This window comes from Saccostrea cucullata, unplaced genomic scaffold, assembly GCF_032062105.1.
Source record: "Saccostrea cucullata isolate Sc308-1 unplaced genomic scaffold, CSIRO_AGI_Scuc_v1 ctg599, whole genome shotgun sequence".
Classification (NCBI taxonomy): domain Eukaryota; kingdom Metazoa; phylum Mollusca; class Bivalvia; order Ostreida; family Ostreidae; genus Saccostrea; species Saccostrea cuccullata.
This window is the reverse complement of record NW_026938938.1, coordinates 664332-683202: the sequence shown is the minus strand read 5'-3', so window position 1 is coordinate 683202 and position 18871 is coordinate 664332. Positions and strand designations below refer to the sequence as shown.

Genomic DNA, 18871 nt, shown 5'->3' with positions numbered 1-18871 from the left:
TTGGGTTGGGTTTCTTGCCGACCGATAATACATTATCAGGACGGAATTCCATTTTCCACCTTCTCTCTCAAATGCCCAGTTTATCTAGGTCTGCCTGGATGTCTGGATATCCAGTTCTGATGTAACAGTAAGATACACAATAGTGCCATCATCAAAAAGTCTTACTGTAGCATTGATTGATTGATTGATTGTATACTGTTTAACGTCCCTCTCCAGAATATTTCACCGATATGGAGACGTCACCATTGCCGGTGAAGGGCTGCAAATTTAGGCCTATGCTCGGCACTTACGGCCTTTGAGCAGGGAGGGATCTTTATCGTGCCACACCTGCTGTGACACGGGGCCTCGGTTTATACGGTCTCATCCGAAGGACCGCCCCATTTAGTCGCCTTTTACGACAAGCAAGGGGGTACTGAGGACCTATTCTAACCCGGATCCCCACGGGGCACTGTAGCATTGAGACCTTCTGGCATGTCATGTAAAGTAGGAATAAGTATGGTCCAAAGACTGACCCTTGGGGCATCCCAGAGTCAACACTAACATAGCTGGCCATTAAAAAAAGGTATTTCTCCATCAACAACTACAGCTTGTGTTCTGTTGGAAAGGAAGCTAGCAATCCAGTTGTTCACGTTCCCCTGGATCCAATAATGTTGGAGCTTATAGATGAGGAGGTTATTGCTAACTTTGCCAAAAGCCTTGGAAAAATCCATGATCAATACATCTGTCTGCTTTTCGGCTTTGTGGGTGGTAATGTCATCTATAAATCAATGAGTTGGGATTCACAGGATCTTTTTCTATGGAAAAAGTGGGTATAGCATGTTGGGAAGATCAGCATGTTGCATAGTATGGCTGGTGACAATGTGTTCCATAAGTTTACAGCAGATACATGTAAGGGAGATGGGTCGATAATTCTCAGCCTTGTAGACTATCTATCCCCTTTTCTGAACATCGGACTTACATGCGCTTTATACGACACTCCGATGATCCCTCTCCACTTTGCAAAGATTTCCTAAAGATGATGGTGAGGATAGGGGTCACGCTGTCAGCCAGCTCCTTCAGTACTCTTGGTTCTCATCTGTCAGTCCAACTTCCAAATAATTTTGCCAATACGTGTATATATTTGACTTCTATCAATGAATTTTCCTATCAACATAAACTACATCTAACATTAGAAATAATTTAAGGTTTCACCCTCCTCTTGCGAAACCTCACTTCCCGCTGTGGTGCTTCTTAGTTTGAGTTCAACATCTTGCACTTATGCGATTTTTATTTTTAATCATTTCTTTTGTGAATCTTTTGCACAATTTCTTTTTTATATTTCATACTTAGCACAGTTTAAGAAAATTATAATATACATGTTATACTCATTGAAAATATTTCACGAAAAGACAGCTCTATACTAATTCATTAAATTTTGTAAATTCAAGGAACTTTTTGTCTTGTTTTTACTGATTCTCTCAGCCCTTTTCGCAATTAGAGCATTATATGAAATATTGCAGTTATGAAAACATGACACTTTACTAGAATTATACTACAGGTTGATTCTAAATTTAACAGGTATTTATTATGGAATCCGGATAGGGCCACGCAGTACACTATCGCATCATCGCACCATCGAGGTTTAGGTCGATAGTGCGATGAAGAGATAATGCGATGACGATGAGACGATGGTGCGATAGCGATGAAGTGATGGTGCGATAGCGCGATGACGATGATGCTATGGCGCGACAATGCGATGACGATGGTGCGATGACGCGATGGTACGATGACGCGATGGTGCGATAGTGATGACACCATGATGCGATGACGATGGTGCGAGAGTACGATGACGATGAAGCGATATTCACTATCGCTCAATCGTGCTATCGCACCATCGCCATCGCATTATCGCGCCATAGCATCATCGTCATCGCGCTATCGCATCATCGCTTCATCGTTATCGCAACACCGTTTCATCGTTATCGCATTATCGCGCCATCGACCTTTAAGTTGATGCTCGATGGTGCGATAGTGAAGTGCGTGGCCCTATCCGGATTCCATAATTTATAATAGGACCAAGCGCTTTTGAATTCTTGAGCCGAGGATTTTGTCGGAATAAAAATTTTGGCCTCATGATCCCATTGAGAACAGTGATATAGTTTAGCAATTGTCAGAATTTATTGAAACCCGTAAATATTATTTTAGAAATTCTGAAGACCCAAGCTGGTCACCATAATTTATATAGATTCTAAATAATATTGGCTGACGCTTCAAGAAAAAAAATATCCAGTTCAAGAGTATATTGCAAAGCAGCACTATTTCTTAAATAAGAATATATACATTTGTGGTATCTCTCTATTATATAAACATACAGAGAACAAATATCTTCAATTCTGTATGAAGTTTGTCTGAGGTCAGAGGTCAATACGTGACCTAATCACACGGCGCAATAATATCTACCGGTGCATAAATATATAATGACTTGCTCTACTTGCATTTCATCATCATGTATAAAAAAATGAACAAAATATGCAAGTAAAATAATTATTATTTTATTTACAACGTTAACAAGTATTTTAAACAGTTTATGGCTATCGATTTAACCTGTATATACATGGAGAATATACCGATAGAAACTAGCTTTTGTTTACAAGTTTTATGTCACTTTGTACAGTCTCGAACGTTTATCCTTATTTTTTGGTAGACTTCTGATTAAATCTTCATGATAAACTGTATTTTTGTCATCAAATTCTACCCACGATAAATGTGTAAATCTGTTGGAAAATATCAAAGCATTGCAATCACGCCACGAACAGCTGACAAACATCTCGGCGCTGTCGTAGTTCAATGTAAGTTTTCGCTAGTGTCCCCGTGTTTTGTTTACATCATGAATATGCCTTTAGTTATTGATATCGTTGGTTAAATGTTTTTGATCTTAAATAGCCTACTTGATTGCAAATTAACTGGCACTGTCAAGTGTTTCCATCCATCGGATCATGCATCCTTTTTCTGGCGACCGAAATTCCTCCAACTTTTTATCATCGGTCTTCGGACGTGTTTCTGGTGTCTTTTCAGCATCAATTATCAATTTTCACGAAAAGAAATATTCCCAGACAACAGTTTGTCACTTTTACTGATCACAGGTAGCCCTTAACAAGATATTCCCTTAGAAATAAAATCCTTAGCCTGCTGAATTCGAAGCGTAACCGCCATTCAAGCCGATTTACACCTTGCGTCATTTTTCAAAATCTATGACGGACGGTTAGTGCAATAATTTATATTCGAAAATATTCAAGCGTCTGTCTCAAATGTATATATAAGTAATAAATAACAAGTTTATAAACTTCAATGGGAATTGAAGTGGGTCGGTACGTGATCAAATCTTCTGAGAAGGCCTTCGGCCGTCACAGGATTTGATCACGTGACCGACCCACTTCAATTCCCATTGAAGTTTATAAACTTGTTATTTATTTCTTAATTGGATGTCCTGACAAATCACGGGGGGATCTGTTTAGGGTATGGGGTTCAAACCACTGGAATTTTCAGCGTTATTAAACTTGCAAATTAAATCAATGAAAACTGAACCTGATATTTCTTCCGAAAATACGGCCCCTTGTTAAAACGTTTAAGAAAGATATATCTTGAGAAACTTGACGTAGAAAGGTGTCTTCCCCTTTCCCCAAACGGAATTGGATTTTCAGTGATTTTTTTTTCTCAAAAATTCTGAGACTGATACATTTGTTAAAATATATCCCCATCTCAAAAAAAAATAATAATAATCCTGGATCCACTTGACATTGTTCTGTAATTCACACTTACCAAATACAAATGCCAAAAACAAACTCAGTATCAATAATCGACAAAGTCCCGTCTAGTGTCATTGATAAAGGAATAAAATTTTGATATATTTATGAATTCGAGCTATATCAGACCTTAAAAACGAACTGGATTCGACTTGAAGTTAAATAATTTTTAAAAGGAAAAAGAAAGCAAATTCCAAATCGTCTGAACGATTAAACACTAAATGTATCACACTATTGCACGAAAAAAAAATGTGTTTGAGAAACAATGTTGTCTCATCATTACACTCTATCATAACATTCTATATCTATAGATCAACATTACACCCCTGATGAACGATTTTATACCATTTATTATTTGTTTTAATTTCAATTAACAAATAACTAATCAAAATACTTAAAATTCGGTTAACACCTCTGGAAGGGAAGCAGTCATAGAATTTAATACAAATGGATTGTTTTATATACTATTATAAATACATGTACTTGATTCCATTTTAAGTAAGCCGAGGTGGCTGGAAGCAGATTTTGTTAGAGTCTTCAAGGAATGTTCATTTTTTGGGAATGTCACTTATACTAGTTTATGTAATATATGCGAGAGAAAGTAATTTTAAAAAGAAATAACAATTTACGAGCAAGTTATTTTGTCCCATCATTCATAAAAAAACAAAAAATTTTCTTAGTTTAAAACTTCTAATTTATTTATCAATACAAGTATAATAAAGATGTAAAACTAAGATTTTTATACATTATATAATTGAATACAGTAATAAGAAAATTTAACAAATCTAATGCATGCAGAACTTTTAAAAGTCAATCTTCCAAAAAATCACTGATGTATTCGTGTAAAGCTGTCTCCAGTTCCTCACTGAAGTCATAATCCTCCTCTTCCTCATCATCAACGCCATCATCACTCATCTCGCTATCCAACCCAGCATCCTCCCCATTATCATCATCATGCACAACATCATCTTCATCACTCATCTCCCCATCATCATCATACACAACATCGTCTTCATCACTCATCTCCACATCTTCATCCACCGCCCCACCATCGCCATTAATATCGTCTTCGTCAATCCTCTGGTTATCATTGCAGTCTTTGTCGACTTCACATTCAGTGCTTGATTTAGAGAGGACAGTCTCATTGGTAGAGGGTTCATACTGAGTAGAAACACATCGAAATATCTGAAACAGACACGCGACAGTTTATTAATTTATTTACTGTCTGTATTTCAATATATCTATTATCAAAATATGACTAACATCGAGGAATGATGCCAAGTCTTGCTATGTTTATGCATGCATATTACGTGAATACTAGTATTTTATGCAGTTAAGATGTGCTTACCTTGATTTCTGCCGGTTTTTCTGTAATCTCCAGGAAAGAGAGGACCATCCAAATAAACTCCATAACAAACAAAATCAATACCACCTATAAGTAAAAATAATGGTCGTATTTAAATAAGTCTTAGAATTATACATGTTTTTACAAGAAGTTGAATAATTGCTATAGTAATCACTCACCACGGCTATATTTTTGGAATCGGGACATATGAATTCCCGCTCTCTGATTCTCAAAGCGTATGTGATTTCCTCCCACAGGGTAGGTTCCTTTTCTTTGCTAAAAATTCAGTTATTTTAGAATTAAATCAGAATCATATAGGAACATTTCCTTGTACAAATTAGAAGGATGGAACAAAGTCTTACCAGTAAAGGAAGGCACAGATTGGGTAGAGAAGCAACAAAGATGTTATTAACTTGGATATAAGGAAAGCTTTAGTTATTCCATATTTCATCGCCATCGTGAAGGATACTGTGACGTCATAATAAAAGTAAAGCTAGCATTTTGATTTGTTTATTTTGACGTCATAGTAGACAAATCAAATGTTCAATATGTAGGCCTAGGTATGTTTCGAACTTTCGTATTTTGCAACCCCGCCCCTCCCTCTAAGATCCTTACTTTCCATTTACATAGAGTGGAAAAGAAAATAATGAGTCTAAGTTGCTGTATTTCAAAAAAGTACTGCAATACGTAGACCATGGGCTGGAACATCGCCGCAAATCACTACAAAATGTACAATCCTCACCCATGCGGACTTCGAACCGTGGCTTGAGACGATGAGGCTAAAGGAATGTAATAAAAATTATAAATAATCGAAACACCTATTCAATTTGCAGGCACGTAGTATCAGGGGGGGGGGGGCGGGGGGGCCTTCAACCTTTACTATAGAAAATGTATACTGAAAGGAAGGTTGGCCCCCCACATTTCAGCACAGTGCAGTGTTATAAAGAAAATTTACCCCAAAAAGTCTGAATTCAAAGATAGTTGGTCTTGAAAAAAGTTAGCCACTACCCCCCCCCCCCCCACGAAATAGGATTTTCGACTTTGGGCAACTTTTAATATTTGTGTTTTTTCTTTTTGTTTTTGTTTTTTTTTTTTTTTATTGCTTGTCAACTTTTTCAGGGAAGTAAAAAAAAAATTTCCCAGGTTGGCCCCCCCACTTTCAAAAACGATGCTACGTGCCTGATTTGAATTGGTGATATCACCTATTCGAAAAAGTGATATCACTTATTCGAATAGATGATATCATTAATTCGAATAGGTGATATCACTTATTCGAATAAGTGATTTCACCTATTCAATTTGAATAGGTGATATCACCTATTCGAATAGATGATATCACCTTTTCGAATAGGTGATATCACCATATCATTTTGAATAGGTGATATCACCTATATTTGTACTAAATATGAATATCATGTAAACATGTACTATAAAAAAATTAATTGATGGTAAAAATATAATATAATCTGATTTATATTTAGTTTACTAGAAATACATAAAGTGTCCATACAAAACTTATATTTAATTCTTATATCAATAGTTTTTTTGTATTTTTCTTCCCATGTATAAAGATTGACAGTTGTAGCATTTTATGGTGAGAACCTCATAAGTTGTAAGAACTTGTTTTCAAACCATTTGTATAGTATTTATTCAATAAAATATGTTCAACCCAATTCTTAATGCACAAAAAAAAATGTTTAAATGATAAAAGAGAGTATCTATCAGAGATTATCTTGCTTTAACATATTTTTCAAACAAAACAATTTATATAAGCATATTTATTTCTAAAAGTTTATTTAAAAATAAACACTTTTACATATTAATTTATCAGTCATTTTATTCATCTTTAATTTATCAGTCATTTTTCATCTTTTTCCATAAATGTGATATTTTATTTTAATAAAGTATTTAATAATTAAAATTATTTGCATTTGATTTTAAACACATGATTACAGTACAAAGATTCAAGACTTCAAAGACATTTATAGTACCGCACTTTTCATTCACATGTATTTTTAAAATATCTGTGATACAAAGTATATATCTCTGATACAAAGTATATTGAAATTCGCGCTTAAAATTTTTATTAAATTAAAAAAAAAATGCACAATAGAGAAATTAAAAAAAAATTCAAATCGTATACCATTTACAAATTAAAAAAAAAACTTAAGAAAGATTTTTTTTTTAACTTCTTCAATAGTAATTAATTTTAATACAATAATTTAGAAAAAATGCCATTAATTTATTCAAAATAAAAAAAAAATCAGCATATTTATAATTTAAAATATTAATTTCATGCAGTTACCATTCATTGCAATATCAGCATTTCATAAGTAGATTTTAACCTATTTCTTGTGGTTAATCTTAAACAGACTATAGGTCACCTGTAATTAATTTCTTTTGTTCTCTCCCTCCCCCTACCCGTACACCATTCCCACTTAGCCAAAACCAGTCACCTGTAACATTTTCAGAATTTTGGCTAAGTGGGAAGACACCGATACGGTTATGTTATTTTGCAATCACAAGATGATATTTGAGAGGGTTAAATGAAATGAAAGACAACAAATACGTAGTAAATACAGCACACCGGTATATACTGACATTAAACTTGTTTACATGATTGTATGCGAAAAAAAATGAAAATCTAGAATAAAGGATTTAGTGATCTCTTGGACAGAGAATCATGACCATCATATGGTCGCCCCGAAAACTGAGAATCTGTAATCCTTATCTCTGTTTCTCTTGAGTAGTCTGTATAATAAATATTCTCTTATACATGTATTATTAGTTACATAGTCTTTTAGTGACAGGGTATGGGATGATACCTGGTTAGTAAATTTCATACCTGACTCGGCGAATGATACCTGGTTAGTAAATTTCATACCTGGCGAGGCGAAGCCGAGTCAGGTATGAAATTTACTAACCAGGTATCATCCCATACCCTGTCACTAAAAGACTATGTAACGAATTTACCCCACCGATGAAACATTTACGTTTTATCTGTAGTTTATAAATGGTTTTCTCTGCTAAATGCTTCATCGCGCTTATACTGTGCCTATTATGACGTCACGTTTGTGTCTGTGACGTAATACATCGACCGGGTATAGATTTCTACTGGCCGGGTATAGATTTGCAACTGACCGGGTATAAGTAATCCACCTCCTTCACGTGACAGACTTTAACCAATCGTAAGCCAGGATTTCACGAAAAAATCAACAGAGGTGGGGTAAAAGTAATCCACCGCCTTCACGTGACAGACTTCAACCAATCGTAAGCCAGAATTTCACGGAAAAATCAACAGAGGTGGGGTAAAATGTACTAACTTCAACTATTTTTAGGGCTGGTTGTGGTCCAACAGAAGTACGAAGGCAGTAATATTGTGACATGCAAAAAGGTAGCTGCAGAACTGTAGCAGTATGGTTTGTGGCAACGCACTTTGAAAAAATTATGCACTTTGAAAAATTTTTTCAAAGTGCGGTAAACTTGGGACAAAATCAACGCACTTTGAAATAATTTTTCAAAGCGCGTTAAATTTGGGACACACTCAACGCACTTTGAAAAAAATTTTCACAGCGCGTTAAGAGTGTACATAAACATTTTTTTTTACCACGGGGACTTATTACGCACTTAGAAAAAAAATACGTATAATACAAAAAATTCTAGACTTTGAATTTAGTAATTGAGAGACTCATTTCGTAATAATTATACGAGGGTTGTTCGAAAAGTTCGTGGACGATGTCCATCTTCGTTATATTACTCACTGGAAATTTAAAACAAGCACATTATAATATATGTAAAAGTATTTGTTTTGTTGATGAGTGAACTTTCATTCCATTCGATTAAACACAAACAAATTTACTTCATTTTAAAATCAACATGTTTTGTACCCGTGGAGCACACAAAACGGCAATGTAACGTCAACACATAGCGTCGAGAATTTATAATAGATACTATACCTATACATTTCACACAGAATATTCCAATGCCCATTCATTAACGACGTTCGATCCTGATATTTAAAGTCTTAAACTTTTTTTGCCAAGTATATTTTTAGTTTCTACATACATAGCTTAATTAAAATTCAAATCAAAAAATGGGGGTCAATATGCGTCTTTTAGCGCTACAGTACATTTAATATGACCTTTCTGCACTGAAATTTGTCTCTTAATTAAAAATTACATCTTCGACGTTTTTCCTCCAATATTTTTATCCAATTAAAGCATGAAACAAAATGAACTCTAAGTCTGTTTAAAAAAAGACACTTAAAAATTGTGACTAAGAAAAAGTTTAAAATTGCTTCGCATAATCAATTATTTGACCTTTCTGCACTAATAAAATGTTATTTTTCCCTCATTGAAAATATAATAAGCAAGAAAATTATTTTAAAGTCTTAAACTTTTTCTGATTTTAAGCAAATAGGTCAAAGTAAACTTGAATATTTAGAAAAGAACATCAAAAGTAGGGATATATGATGTACATTTTCAGATATTACTAAAAAAGTGTGAATTTTACGTTAAATTTGGCTCAATTTTTTCCCGGATTTTCAGAATATATTTACTGTATTTGTCACACTTTGTTGATAAAATTCATGAAAAATAATTTAATAGATATTTCAGAACTAGCATAACATATTTCACTGCAGAAAACAGCTGTGTGTGCAACCAGCATGGAAAAATAGGCATCCAAAATTAACAGTACTATTATAGTTCAAATGAAAAAAAACTGACCATTTTCGTCTAAAAAACCTTCCGCCACAAAATATAGTCCCTAGCTTAATTCTATTTGAATGGAATTTAATCGCGGTTTTTTCATTGAATATACTTTAATTTGCATTGTAGAATTCAATTTTATTGTTAGAACCTAAAAATGATGCTTAATTTTATGAATAAAGGACCTGCGCGAAACACGCTCAAAATATCAGGATCGAACGTCCTTAAATTAATTTTCAAATACCTGACTTTTATTTTTTAAGAATATATTTCATTGTATAATTTCCTTTGTTAAGGTTTTAATTTCTTTTAGTACTTAACTCTGCTTTCACAGGATAAAAAACTCTGAAGCCCATTTGTCTTTCATTTACGTTTCAAATCTTTAGGTTTTGTTCAGATGTTTACAGTAAAACCGTTTCTTTACAGGTCATCCTCATCCGATACAGAGTCTCTGTAACTCAAATATTGCCTGTACTGTTTGTACACACATGCACAACTCGCTTGTGACATATTTTCTTGATTCCTTCAACATTTTTAGAGTTTAGTCAGGATTTTTACTTAGAAAAACACAAAATTGCTTCGGTATCTGCCTGCTCTGTGACGTTCTAAAACGTCATTGTTTTTGTCGTTTTCAATAAGGACTACTTATCTTCTCAAGTTGATTTCTTTTCAGCAAAGCAAAATATAAAACCATAATTTGGTACACGTATCGATGTAACAATTCTTAATTTGAATTTCTAGGTAGTTTTCGTTTTTCCTCCATTTTACAGAGAATATGTCTATAGACATTATTTATTGTATTGTCTGTAACTGACTAAATTTTGACCTGCTCCGCGATGCGATTTTTGCATTTTTAAAATCTGGATAAGTTTTTAATCAATCGTAATATTTTGTCAAAATTAATACATATCATTTGGATTTATTGTTAAAATATTTCTACCAAATTTGGATAACATATGACGTCAAATAAAAAAGATATGACAGTTGTCCACGAACTTTTCGAACAACCCTTGTATCTTTCAAAAAGCTTTTTAATTTACATGTACTCATTTAACCTCATTGGGAACAAGGAGAAGACGAGTAGAAGGGCTCACAGCTCAACTCTTTTTTCTTATACATTGTACTTAGCCGTATGTAGCAAATTGAAAGTGGACGCCCCCCTCAAAGGTAAGCCCCAATTTTCAATGCCTATACTAGTATATCTTTGCAAAACATTTGTGTGCCTAAGACCCCGTCCCGGTACCGATGTCTATGCTTCACCCAAATATATATGTATTTGTATAACTGGTATGACGTTGAAAACTTTCAATAAATTTTAGTTTACATATATAAAATGCATGCAAACTGGAAAAATTAAATAAAGTAAAACATTTAAGAGAGATAGAATTTTCAAAGTATGGAAAATCAAAATCGCTCACTTTAACATCCTGAAATAACCTCATCATCGAAGAGTTATCAAACAGATGCAATTATTTCTCTTACCTAAGATTTGCAAGAACACTGACTAGGCCACACAATTTTTTCAAAGTGCGTTAATATGGTCGATATTAACGCACTTTGAAAAGAAATTTTATTTCTTCAAAGTGCGTTAATTTGGTCCCAAATTTAACGCACTTTGCAATTTTTTTTCAAAGTGCGTCGTAACAATTGTTTCATATATTTAGTCTTTGGCCATATGATCAAAAATTAAAATAAAAACCATAACGCTACAGTGCTGTAGCTAGTAAAGAGAACAAACAGATTAGTCAAGGTATGAAACAACGTCAGATTCAGTTTAACTAAAAGGCTCATGAGAGCTCTTTGCTCTGATGAACGAAGATTGAATTCTCCATGAAGAATAATGACAAAAGATGTGACATTTTTATTTGATTAACAAATCAATGTTATACAAAGATTTGCATACTTATAAAATTCCCCTTCTTATCGTTTGAGGTATTACATTTCTTTTTTAAGTTACATTTATTTTTAATGAAAATAATGAACATTTCTAGGGATATGACGATAAAGAAATCCTTAACATTGAATTTTAAAACCTTTACTAAAACAGTTTTTCTTTTATTGATGCATCTGCTTATTCCTTAAGCAATTAATTCGAAATCCAGATAAGACTGTTTAGGATGAGAAACTTTGCTGTGCGCTCCTCATAGCATCTGTTACAATAGCATTGATCACATGCTCTTCTTCAAAATCCCGCGCCCTTGTTTCTGGCTGAAAAATATACACAGGACATCTTCTAAATCATTTCCAAATATATAAACAGTATATTGAAATATAAAGTTTGCTTCCTTAAAAGTAAAAAAAAAAAAGTAGGAGGAAAAAAGTCCATACCATTTTGATGAGAGGCTTTCTGGGCTCCAAGAAAACCATAACTACCCATACTATTTCTATTATAATGATTACCAGCAAAGCCTAAAATGATAACATGTTTTTATGCATAGCAAAAGTGTAAAAATTAATAATTATGCTTATGAATAATTTGTAATACAAAAATCATTTCAAAAGAAATGAGTATTTTGCCATGTAAGGAAAATACTTGTCACATTCCGTACTACAAATTACCGTCTACCATTTGAGCTGGTAAGATGGGCATGTATACCATTAAATGAAAGATCGTGTACATGTCAAAATTATTAAATTTTTTTGCCATTGAAATTTAAAAAAAAAACAAGATACATTAAAAAAAAACTGTCACATTCCCCAGGTTACAGGTATTACATGTATCATATAATTACCGTTTTACTCTCCCAGTTGAACATGTATATCATATACTGTATACCACCATTAAATGGAAGATCGTGTAAACTTTGTAATGCTAAAGATGTTGCCGAAAACTACAATAGCAAAACTTTCTTTTTAATACCATATATAAAATAAACTTAAGTATATTAATTTGAATACCACTTTTTTACAAAATACAGACATTTACAAATATACTTTAAAGCAAATTAAACAAATACTATGTTTATATAAAAAATGTATGATTTAGCCTGTACTCCATTATCCCCAGGTTACAGGTATATATTACAGGTATCATATATGTTTTTATTTTTCCATTTTTATTTCTCTCCCATTTTATTTTCTGATCATGTATATCATATACTTGTAACTCCGACCTCAATTTACCGATATCTAGTATTTTTATGTCTCCTTATAGCGTGATGGATATTTTTTAAAAAATGATCGAAAAAGGGGTAGATATATTTCAAAGTTTTTATTTTGCTTATTTTTTTACGTTTGAATATTCCTATTTACCTTCACTATGTCACTTGTATCCTTGCATTCGTCAATTCGATCTTCCAAACCAAACCAGTACGCCATTGAGTCCAAGAAAGAAGGATCATCCTCTTGACTAAGGACCAGAAGTTAAATTACAGTAAATGAAAGCTGAAGTATTAGAATCCCTAATAGCAATCCAGCATAAACATGTACTATGAAAATATTTTCTAACAAAAGGTTCGGAGATAAATTGAACAAACAAGTCGCTTACCATTCTAGAAAATCTAAAAATGGATAAAGAAAAACCCCTGTTGCAATGCTCTTACACACTCCATAAACTTCGGTGAAACCAAACCTCATATTTGCTGATTGAAGAAGAACAAAATGATTACATAGTTACAGTGCACCAGTATTGTGACGTCATAAAAGAACAACGTCATAATACGTAGCCTCGATTTGAAAGCTGGTAGCCAGAGAAAAAATTCAAAATTCGAAAATCCTATTTCGGGGGGGGGGGCCAATTTTTTTTAATGCCAACTTCTTTCAGTACCCATTTTTTTGAACTTCAAAACTACATTTTCCTGGGCAACCAGCATTTCAATCCCCCTCGGGCCCTGTTGCTACGTGTCTGCTTTTGGGCTGGTATAGAGATCAAATCCAGGACCCATGCATCACTAATCAGGTATTCTGCCCACTGAGCTACCCAAGCCATTATCCAAGACCCAATCCATCACACCCCTCTCCTTAAATCGACCTTACCCTTCAACAAAACCTAAGTTGTTTACCCCCTGGCAGAACTTTCACCCGCAAGTCCAGGGGTAGTCAACAGCACCAAATCTATAACAGGAAAGGAGAAAATGTCAGGTTAGAACATCTCAGGACATCTTCACAATATCAAGGTTTTGGGATACCATTCCTCTACACCAATCCTGGTTATTGTATAGGGAAAATATCAAAAAATCTTGATTTTGTGAAGATGGACAGGAAAATGAGTCCTGATCCATTCCATCAATAGTCAGGTGCTCCTCTTACTAAGCTACTCAGGCCAAATCATCACAATGGCTATATTTTCATGCTTCTAGTAATAAGATCCCATTGTCTCTTTCAAGATTTTGTTATTATGTAAAATATATATATAAAAAAACCAGGTAGTATTTAGAGACTTTAATATGTAAAACTACTCTAACTGAACACAGACTTCATTTAATATGCATTGTATATAGAACTGCTTTCATTACAATGTCACAACAAGTGCAATTATATTGCTGTTCATGATCATATTTGTTCTTTTATAAATGCCTTTTCTTTTATACTATAATAAAAATATATTTCCAGTGATTCATCAAAATAAATCATATATATAACACTTTTACATTTAAAACAAAAGTATTCTACATTCAATTTTGAAAACTTTACATCTGTGGTAAATAATTTCTTTCTTTTACATCCCTCAATTTTCAAAAAGTTATCATCTAGTCTGATATTCAAAAACAACCAAACATATTTCAAAAACAACCCCCCAAAAAAACAAGATCTGACTTATGATTTTAAATGAATGATGTGTCTTTGTTGTTATTCTTTAATTTCAAAATATTTCCCCAATTTACTCAATTTAAATATAACAAAAAACACAGTATTCTATATATAGAAAAAGAGTGTTTAAAAAATTGACGAACTTGTGTTGTTTTATAAACTTAATTTTTATGAAAATAAACTTACCTGCCTGGGAATGTAAAACAAAGAAATAATTAACTGTGGCCTTACATACATTTTTAAAAATTCAAAATTGAAATACATCGAACCAACTGCCAATAAATTAGCACTAAACACCTGTATTTTTTCATTTCAATAATCCACATTTTTTCTCATTAATTTATACTTTAAGGAAATAATATTTCATTGTAATAATTAAATAAATAAGTTAATAAGTAATTAAAATAACATTACATTGTTTGAAAATTACAGTATTGTTTAACAATTTTTTCTCACTATTCCCAACAGTAAAGACATTTCAATACAAAAAGTGAACTTATAGAACAGAAACTTCACTGATATTGCAAATGATTTTCCCCATGAATTGAAATTGCAATAGATTTAGATTTAAATAATAAAACACTTCTTTCAATGTAACTTAAAAATCAGAAATCTGCTATTTCATTAACAGAAATGTCCATATCAAAATAAATTCAAAACTACTGATTAATCATTTATCAAATTTTCTCATGACTTTGCTATTTTCCCCACGACAGTTTGGGCAAAACCACTTCCCTTTTGGTTTGTTCACAAGAGCAACACAATTAAAATGAAACCATTCGATAACACAAGCGTCATTGTCACATCCTATCATTTCTCCGTAGGAGACTTGTTCACACAGGCAGTAGGTAGGTTCATCAGGATCAATAGGAGGTTCTATAGGACTGGTCGGTGCCTGCTCCTTCTTGGTGGCTTTTCTTTTCTTCTTCTTCTTTGGACCTTTGTCTTGAATATCCTAAAAAACAACATTATTTTAATTTTCCTGTAAAATCATATTCTTAAGGAAAAAATACATCTTGGAAATTAAAAGAAAAAGTCGTATAGAGAAGAGTGTTATAATTAGCTCAATGGAAATTTCAGTGATAGCCAAGTTAAACTTCATGCATCATTTTGGTAAAGTAAAAAAGAAATTAAAACTGCACAAGGCAAATTTTGTTGCCATAATTTCCTTTATAAAATAACGATCTTACAATTTCCTTTTATCTTTACCACACAATAGAAATTTAGAATTATGCTTCTTGGGGTCCAGTTTAACTTCAGTTTCTTTTTAATCTTTTTCTTAAACAATACTTTAAGATATCTAATTTTAGCATCAAAATACTTAATATTTCTTTTCAGTAAATTAGCCTAATTCTCTAAGACATTTCCCTAACCTTCTTTTCTTCCTCTTTGGTGATAGAGTCATTTGCAGTTTTCTGTCTTCTCTGACGTTTCATTGGCATCTTCTCTATCTTGTCTTCTTGTTTTACAGCTTTCGTCTGAGTTACAATTGTAAGTGGCTGTTCCTCTTTCTCTATTTCTCGTGAAGATGTCGGATCTTGAGGGGAAAAAGTTAAAAATATTAAGCAAACATTAAATATACCTGATAGCCCAAAATAAATTTTGTCTGATATATTTCCATTATTCCCATTTTTCTCTTTTATAGAGTGTATAGGATCTGAAATGATTTACATCTAATCTCCTCTACAAACCTAAGTTTTCTCTATCCTGCTCTAATTGCCGCTGCCTATTTTCAATATGCTCTGCTATGACAGTCATTAAGCCAAGCTTTTCATCTCCGATTTCTTGACACCGTATCAGAGCCCTTTGTATGGACATAAGAGCTTTTTTCTTGGCAAGTCCCTCCACTTCCTTGGTGTAAATTTCTTGGTGATAATCAATGTCTTGCATTATATCTGTTCATGTATAAAACCAAAATTATTACATATAACTTATCCCATACTTTTATCTATGTTCCATCTTATCTCATAAACTTTTATTGTCACACAAATATACTATATATTATCGATAACTTTGTGACAAACAATTTTCAACTTGTTTACATTCAAGATAGAGGAAATTCGAACCATCAACGAACCAAACATTGAAATCTGTAAAAACAAAATGAACACAGAAAGTATATCTTATTTACAACAGCATCATAAAGAAAAAATAAATGAATTAAAGAAAATACCTCTACATTGGATATCCAATTCGCGCATTTGTGTAACAACTCGCTGCAGATCGTCAGGCAAATTTTCCATAGTATCGAGATAGTTCTCCAAATACGTTGCCGAGCATAGGGCTTCTACTGCTGCTTGGTTTAACATACTCATGGCGGAATAAAGTCAAAAATTAGGAGAAATTTAGTAGATTGGCTAAGACATAATGATCAACATGATCAAATTCGCAAGAGTTTCCCTCCACTGTTTATTTTTTCGCATATGACCTAGATGCCTCGTTTTCGAAACATTCAATATCAAATCGAGGTTGATTCGGGGAATCCTCATTAAATGGGTGGGTGGATCAAATACTGTATAGGCGTTTGCATGAATTCTTCACCTGTTTCACATATAAAAAATAATTACAAAAAATGAAACGAGGTCTCTTGTTAAAATGATACAAGGCCCAGGGGCCACATCGCTCACCTGACTGTTGAATCAGTTTAGTATAGAAAAGCTTAAATGCATATACGTGGTCCCGACCTATCCCTAAAAAAGGGGGGTATAATTTTAACAAAAACTGAATCCATAATAACTAAGGATTCCTACATATCTTTATTTGACTAACTATACATGTGTTGACTTTTTTTAGGTTAGAAACTTTCATTGTGGCCCCACCATACCCCTTGGGGTCATGATTTGGACAAATCATACTTACATATTTTTTTTTGACTAACTGTGACTTTTTTCCTTAACTTTCAACACCCTACCCCTGGGGGTCATGATTTGAGCAAATTTGAAGCTGACACTAAATGAGAATACTTCCATATAGATATGACCAATAGTTTTGCTGTTCATGAAAAGAAGATTTTTCCAATATTTCTATATAAATGTTTCATTGTCCATTATGGGCCCCATCCAACTCCCAGGGGAATTGATAAAACTTGAATCTACAATATTTGACAATAATTCCATATGAGTTTCATCTTTCCTGGTCCATTGGTTCGTGAGAATATAGCTTTTAAAGTCTACGCTATTTTGTGAATACCCCCCCCCTCCTTGGAGGAAAGCGTGGTCATTCATTTGAACAAACTTGAATCCAGTTCACCAAAGGATAATCTGGGTCAAGTTTGAAATTGGCTCAGTAGCTCTGGAGAAGAAAATAAAATTGTGACAAGAGACACATGGACCACAATGCTCACCTGAGTAACTTTGTCCATGCATGCTGTTCTTCACTAGATATTCCCTTTTATTATAAGATGGGTCATGATTTGGACAATTTAGAATACATCCCATCCCAGGATCCTTCCACATAAGTTTCAGCTATTCTGGCCCATTGATTTTTGAGAAGTAGATTTTAAAAGATTTTTTTTCCTTTTCATGCATATATCAATGTAAACATTAGACTTCCTATTGTGGCCCCATCTTACCCTTGGGGGTCATGATTTGAACAGTATAGAGTATAATAATATTATACTATCCCAGGATGTTTCATAAGTTTCAGCTTTTTTTGGGCCAGTGGTTCTTGAGAAGATTTTTTCATGACCAAACCCTATTTATGTCCCCCGCTTTCGCGAAAACGAGGGGACATTATCTCATTCGCCTGTCCGTCCGTCAGTCTGTCTAGCTGTCCGTCCGTCTGTCCGTCACAAAAATTTTAACCTTGTTCATAACTTTTGATTTAGCGGAGCTATGACTTTCATATTTCACTTATTTAATATCCTTCTTTGGGTACCACCAAATGTGACTTTTTTACCTTGACCTTGGAGTTTGACCCACTTTCACACAAAAATTTTAAACTTTTACTTTGGCCACAACTTTTAAACGGTAGATACTAGTACTTTCATATTTCACATATGTATTTTTTGTGGCAAAACATTTCATTGGATACCATGAAAATTTCCGTACTTATGAAAAAAACTTTAACATTGGCCATAACTTTTGAAGGGTTAAGGCTAAGGCTTTCATACTTCAAACATGTATATTTAATCCTTGTGACAAGACCTTTCATTGGGTGTCAATAACTTTGACCTCTGACCTTGACCTTGGAGTGGGGCCTACTTTATAAATACTTTAACCTTGGCTGTAATTTTTCAACGGTAAGGGCTTTTATACTTCAAATATGTAATCCTTGTGACAAGACCT

The 18871-nt window shown here is 33.4% G+C and overlaps 3 protein-coding genes across 3 annotated transcripts in view; all 3 read right to left on the bottom strand.

Moving 5' to 3' along the window:
* Positions 1 to 18871, bottom strand: part of LOC134251917 (zinc finger matrin-type protein 2-like) — a 49192-nt gene that overhangs the window by 2467 nt on the left and 27854 nt on the right. The gene's annotated exons all lie outside the window — the stretch shown is intronic.
* Positions 4578 to 5603, bottom strand: LOC134251916 (uncharacterized). Its single transcript, XM_062734338.1, has 5 exons — positions 5490 to 5603; positions 5307 to 5403; positions 5131 to 5214; positions 4785 to 4967; positions 4578 to 4670 (listed from the first exon to the last, which is right to left on the bottom strand). Exons 1-5 carry the CDS (start codon positions 5582 to 5584, stop codon positions 4593 to 4595), a joined length of 537 nt encoding a protein of 178 aa, XP_062590322.1. The 5' UTR covers positions 5585 to 5603; the 3' UTR covers positions 4578 to 4592.
* On the bottom strand, positions 11678 to 17038 carry LOC134251881 (inhibitor of growth protein 1-like). Its single transcript, XM_062734304.1, has 7 exons — positions 16759 to 17038; positions 16277 to 16480; positions 15959 to 16122; positions 15495 to 15540; positions 13089 to 13183; positions 12165 to 12245; positions 11678 to 12044 (listed from the first exon to the last, which is right to left on the bottom strand). The coding sequence occupies exons 1-7, from the start codon at positions 16898 to 16900 to the stop codon at positions 11949 to 11951; spliced, it is 828 nt and encodes a 275-aa protein (XP_062590288.1). The 5' UTR covers positions 16901 to 17038; the 3' UTR covers positions 11678 to 11948.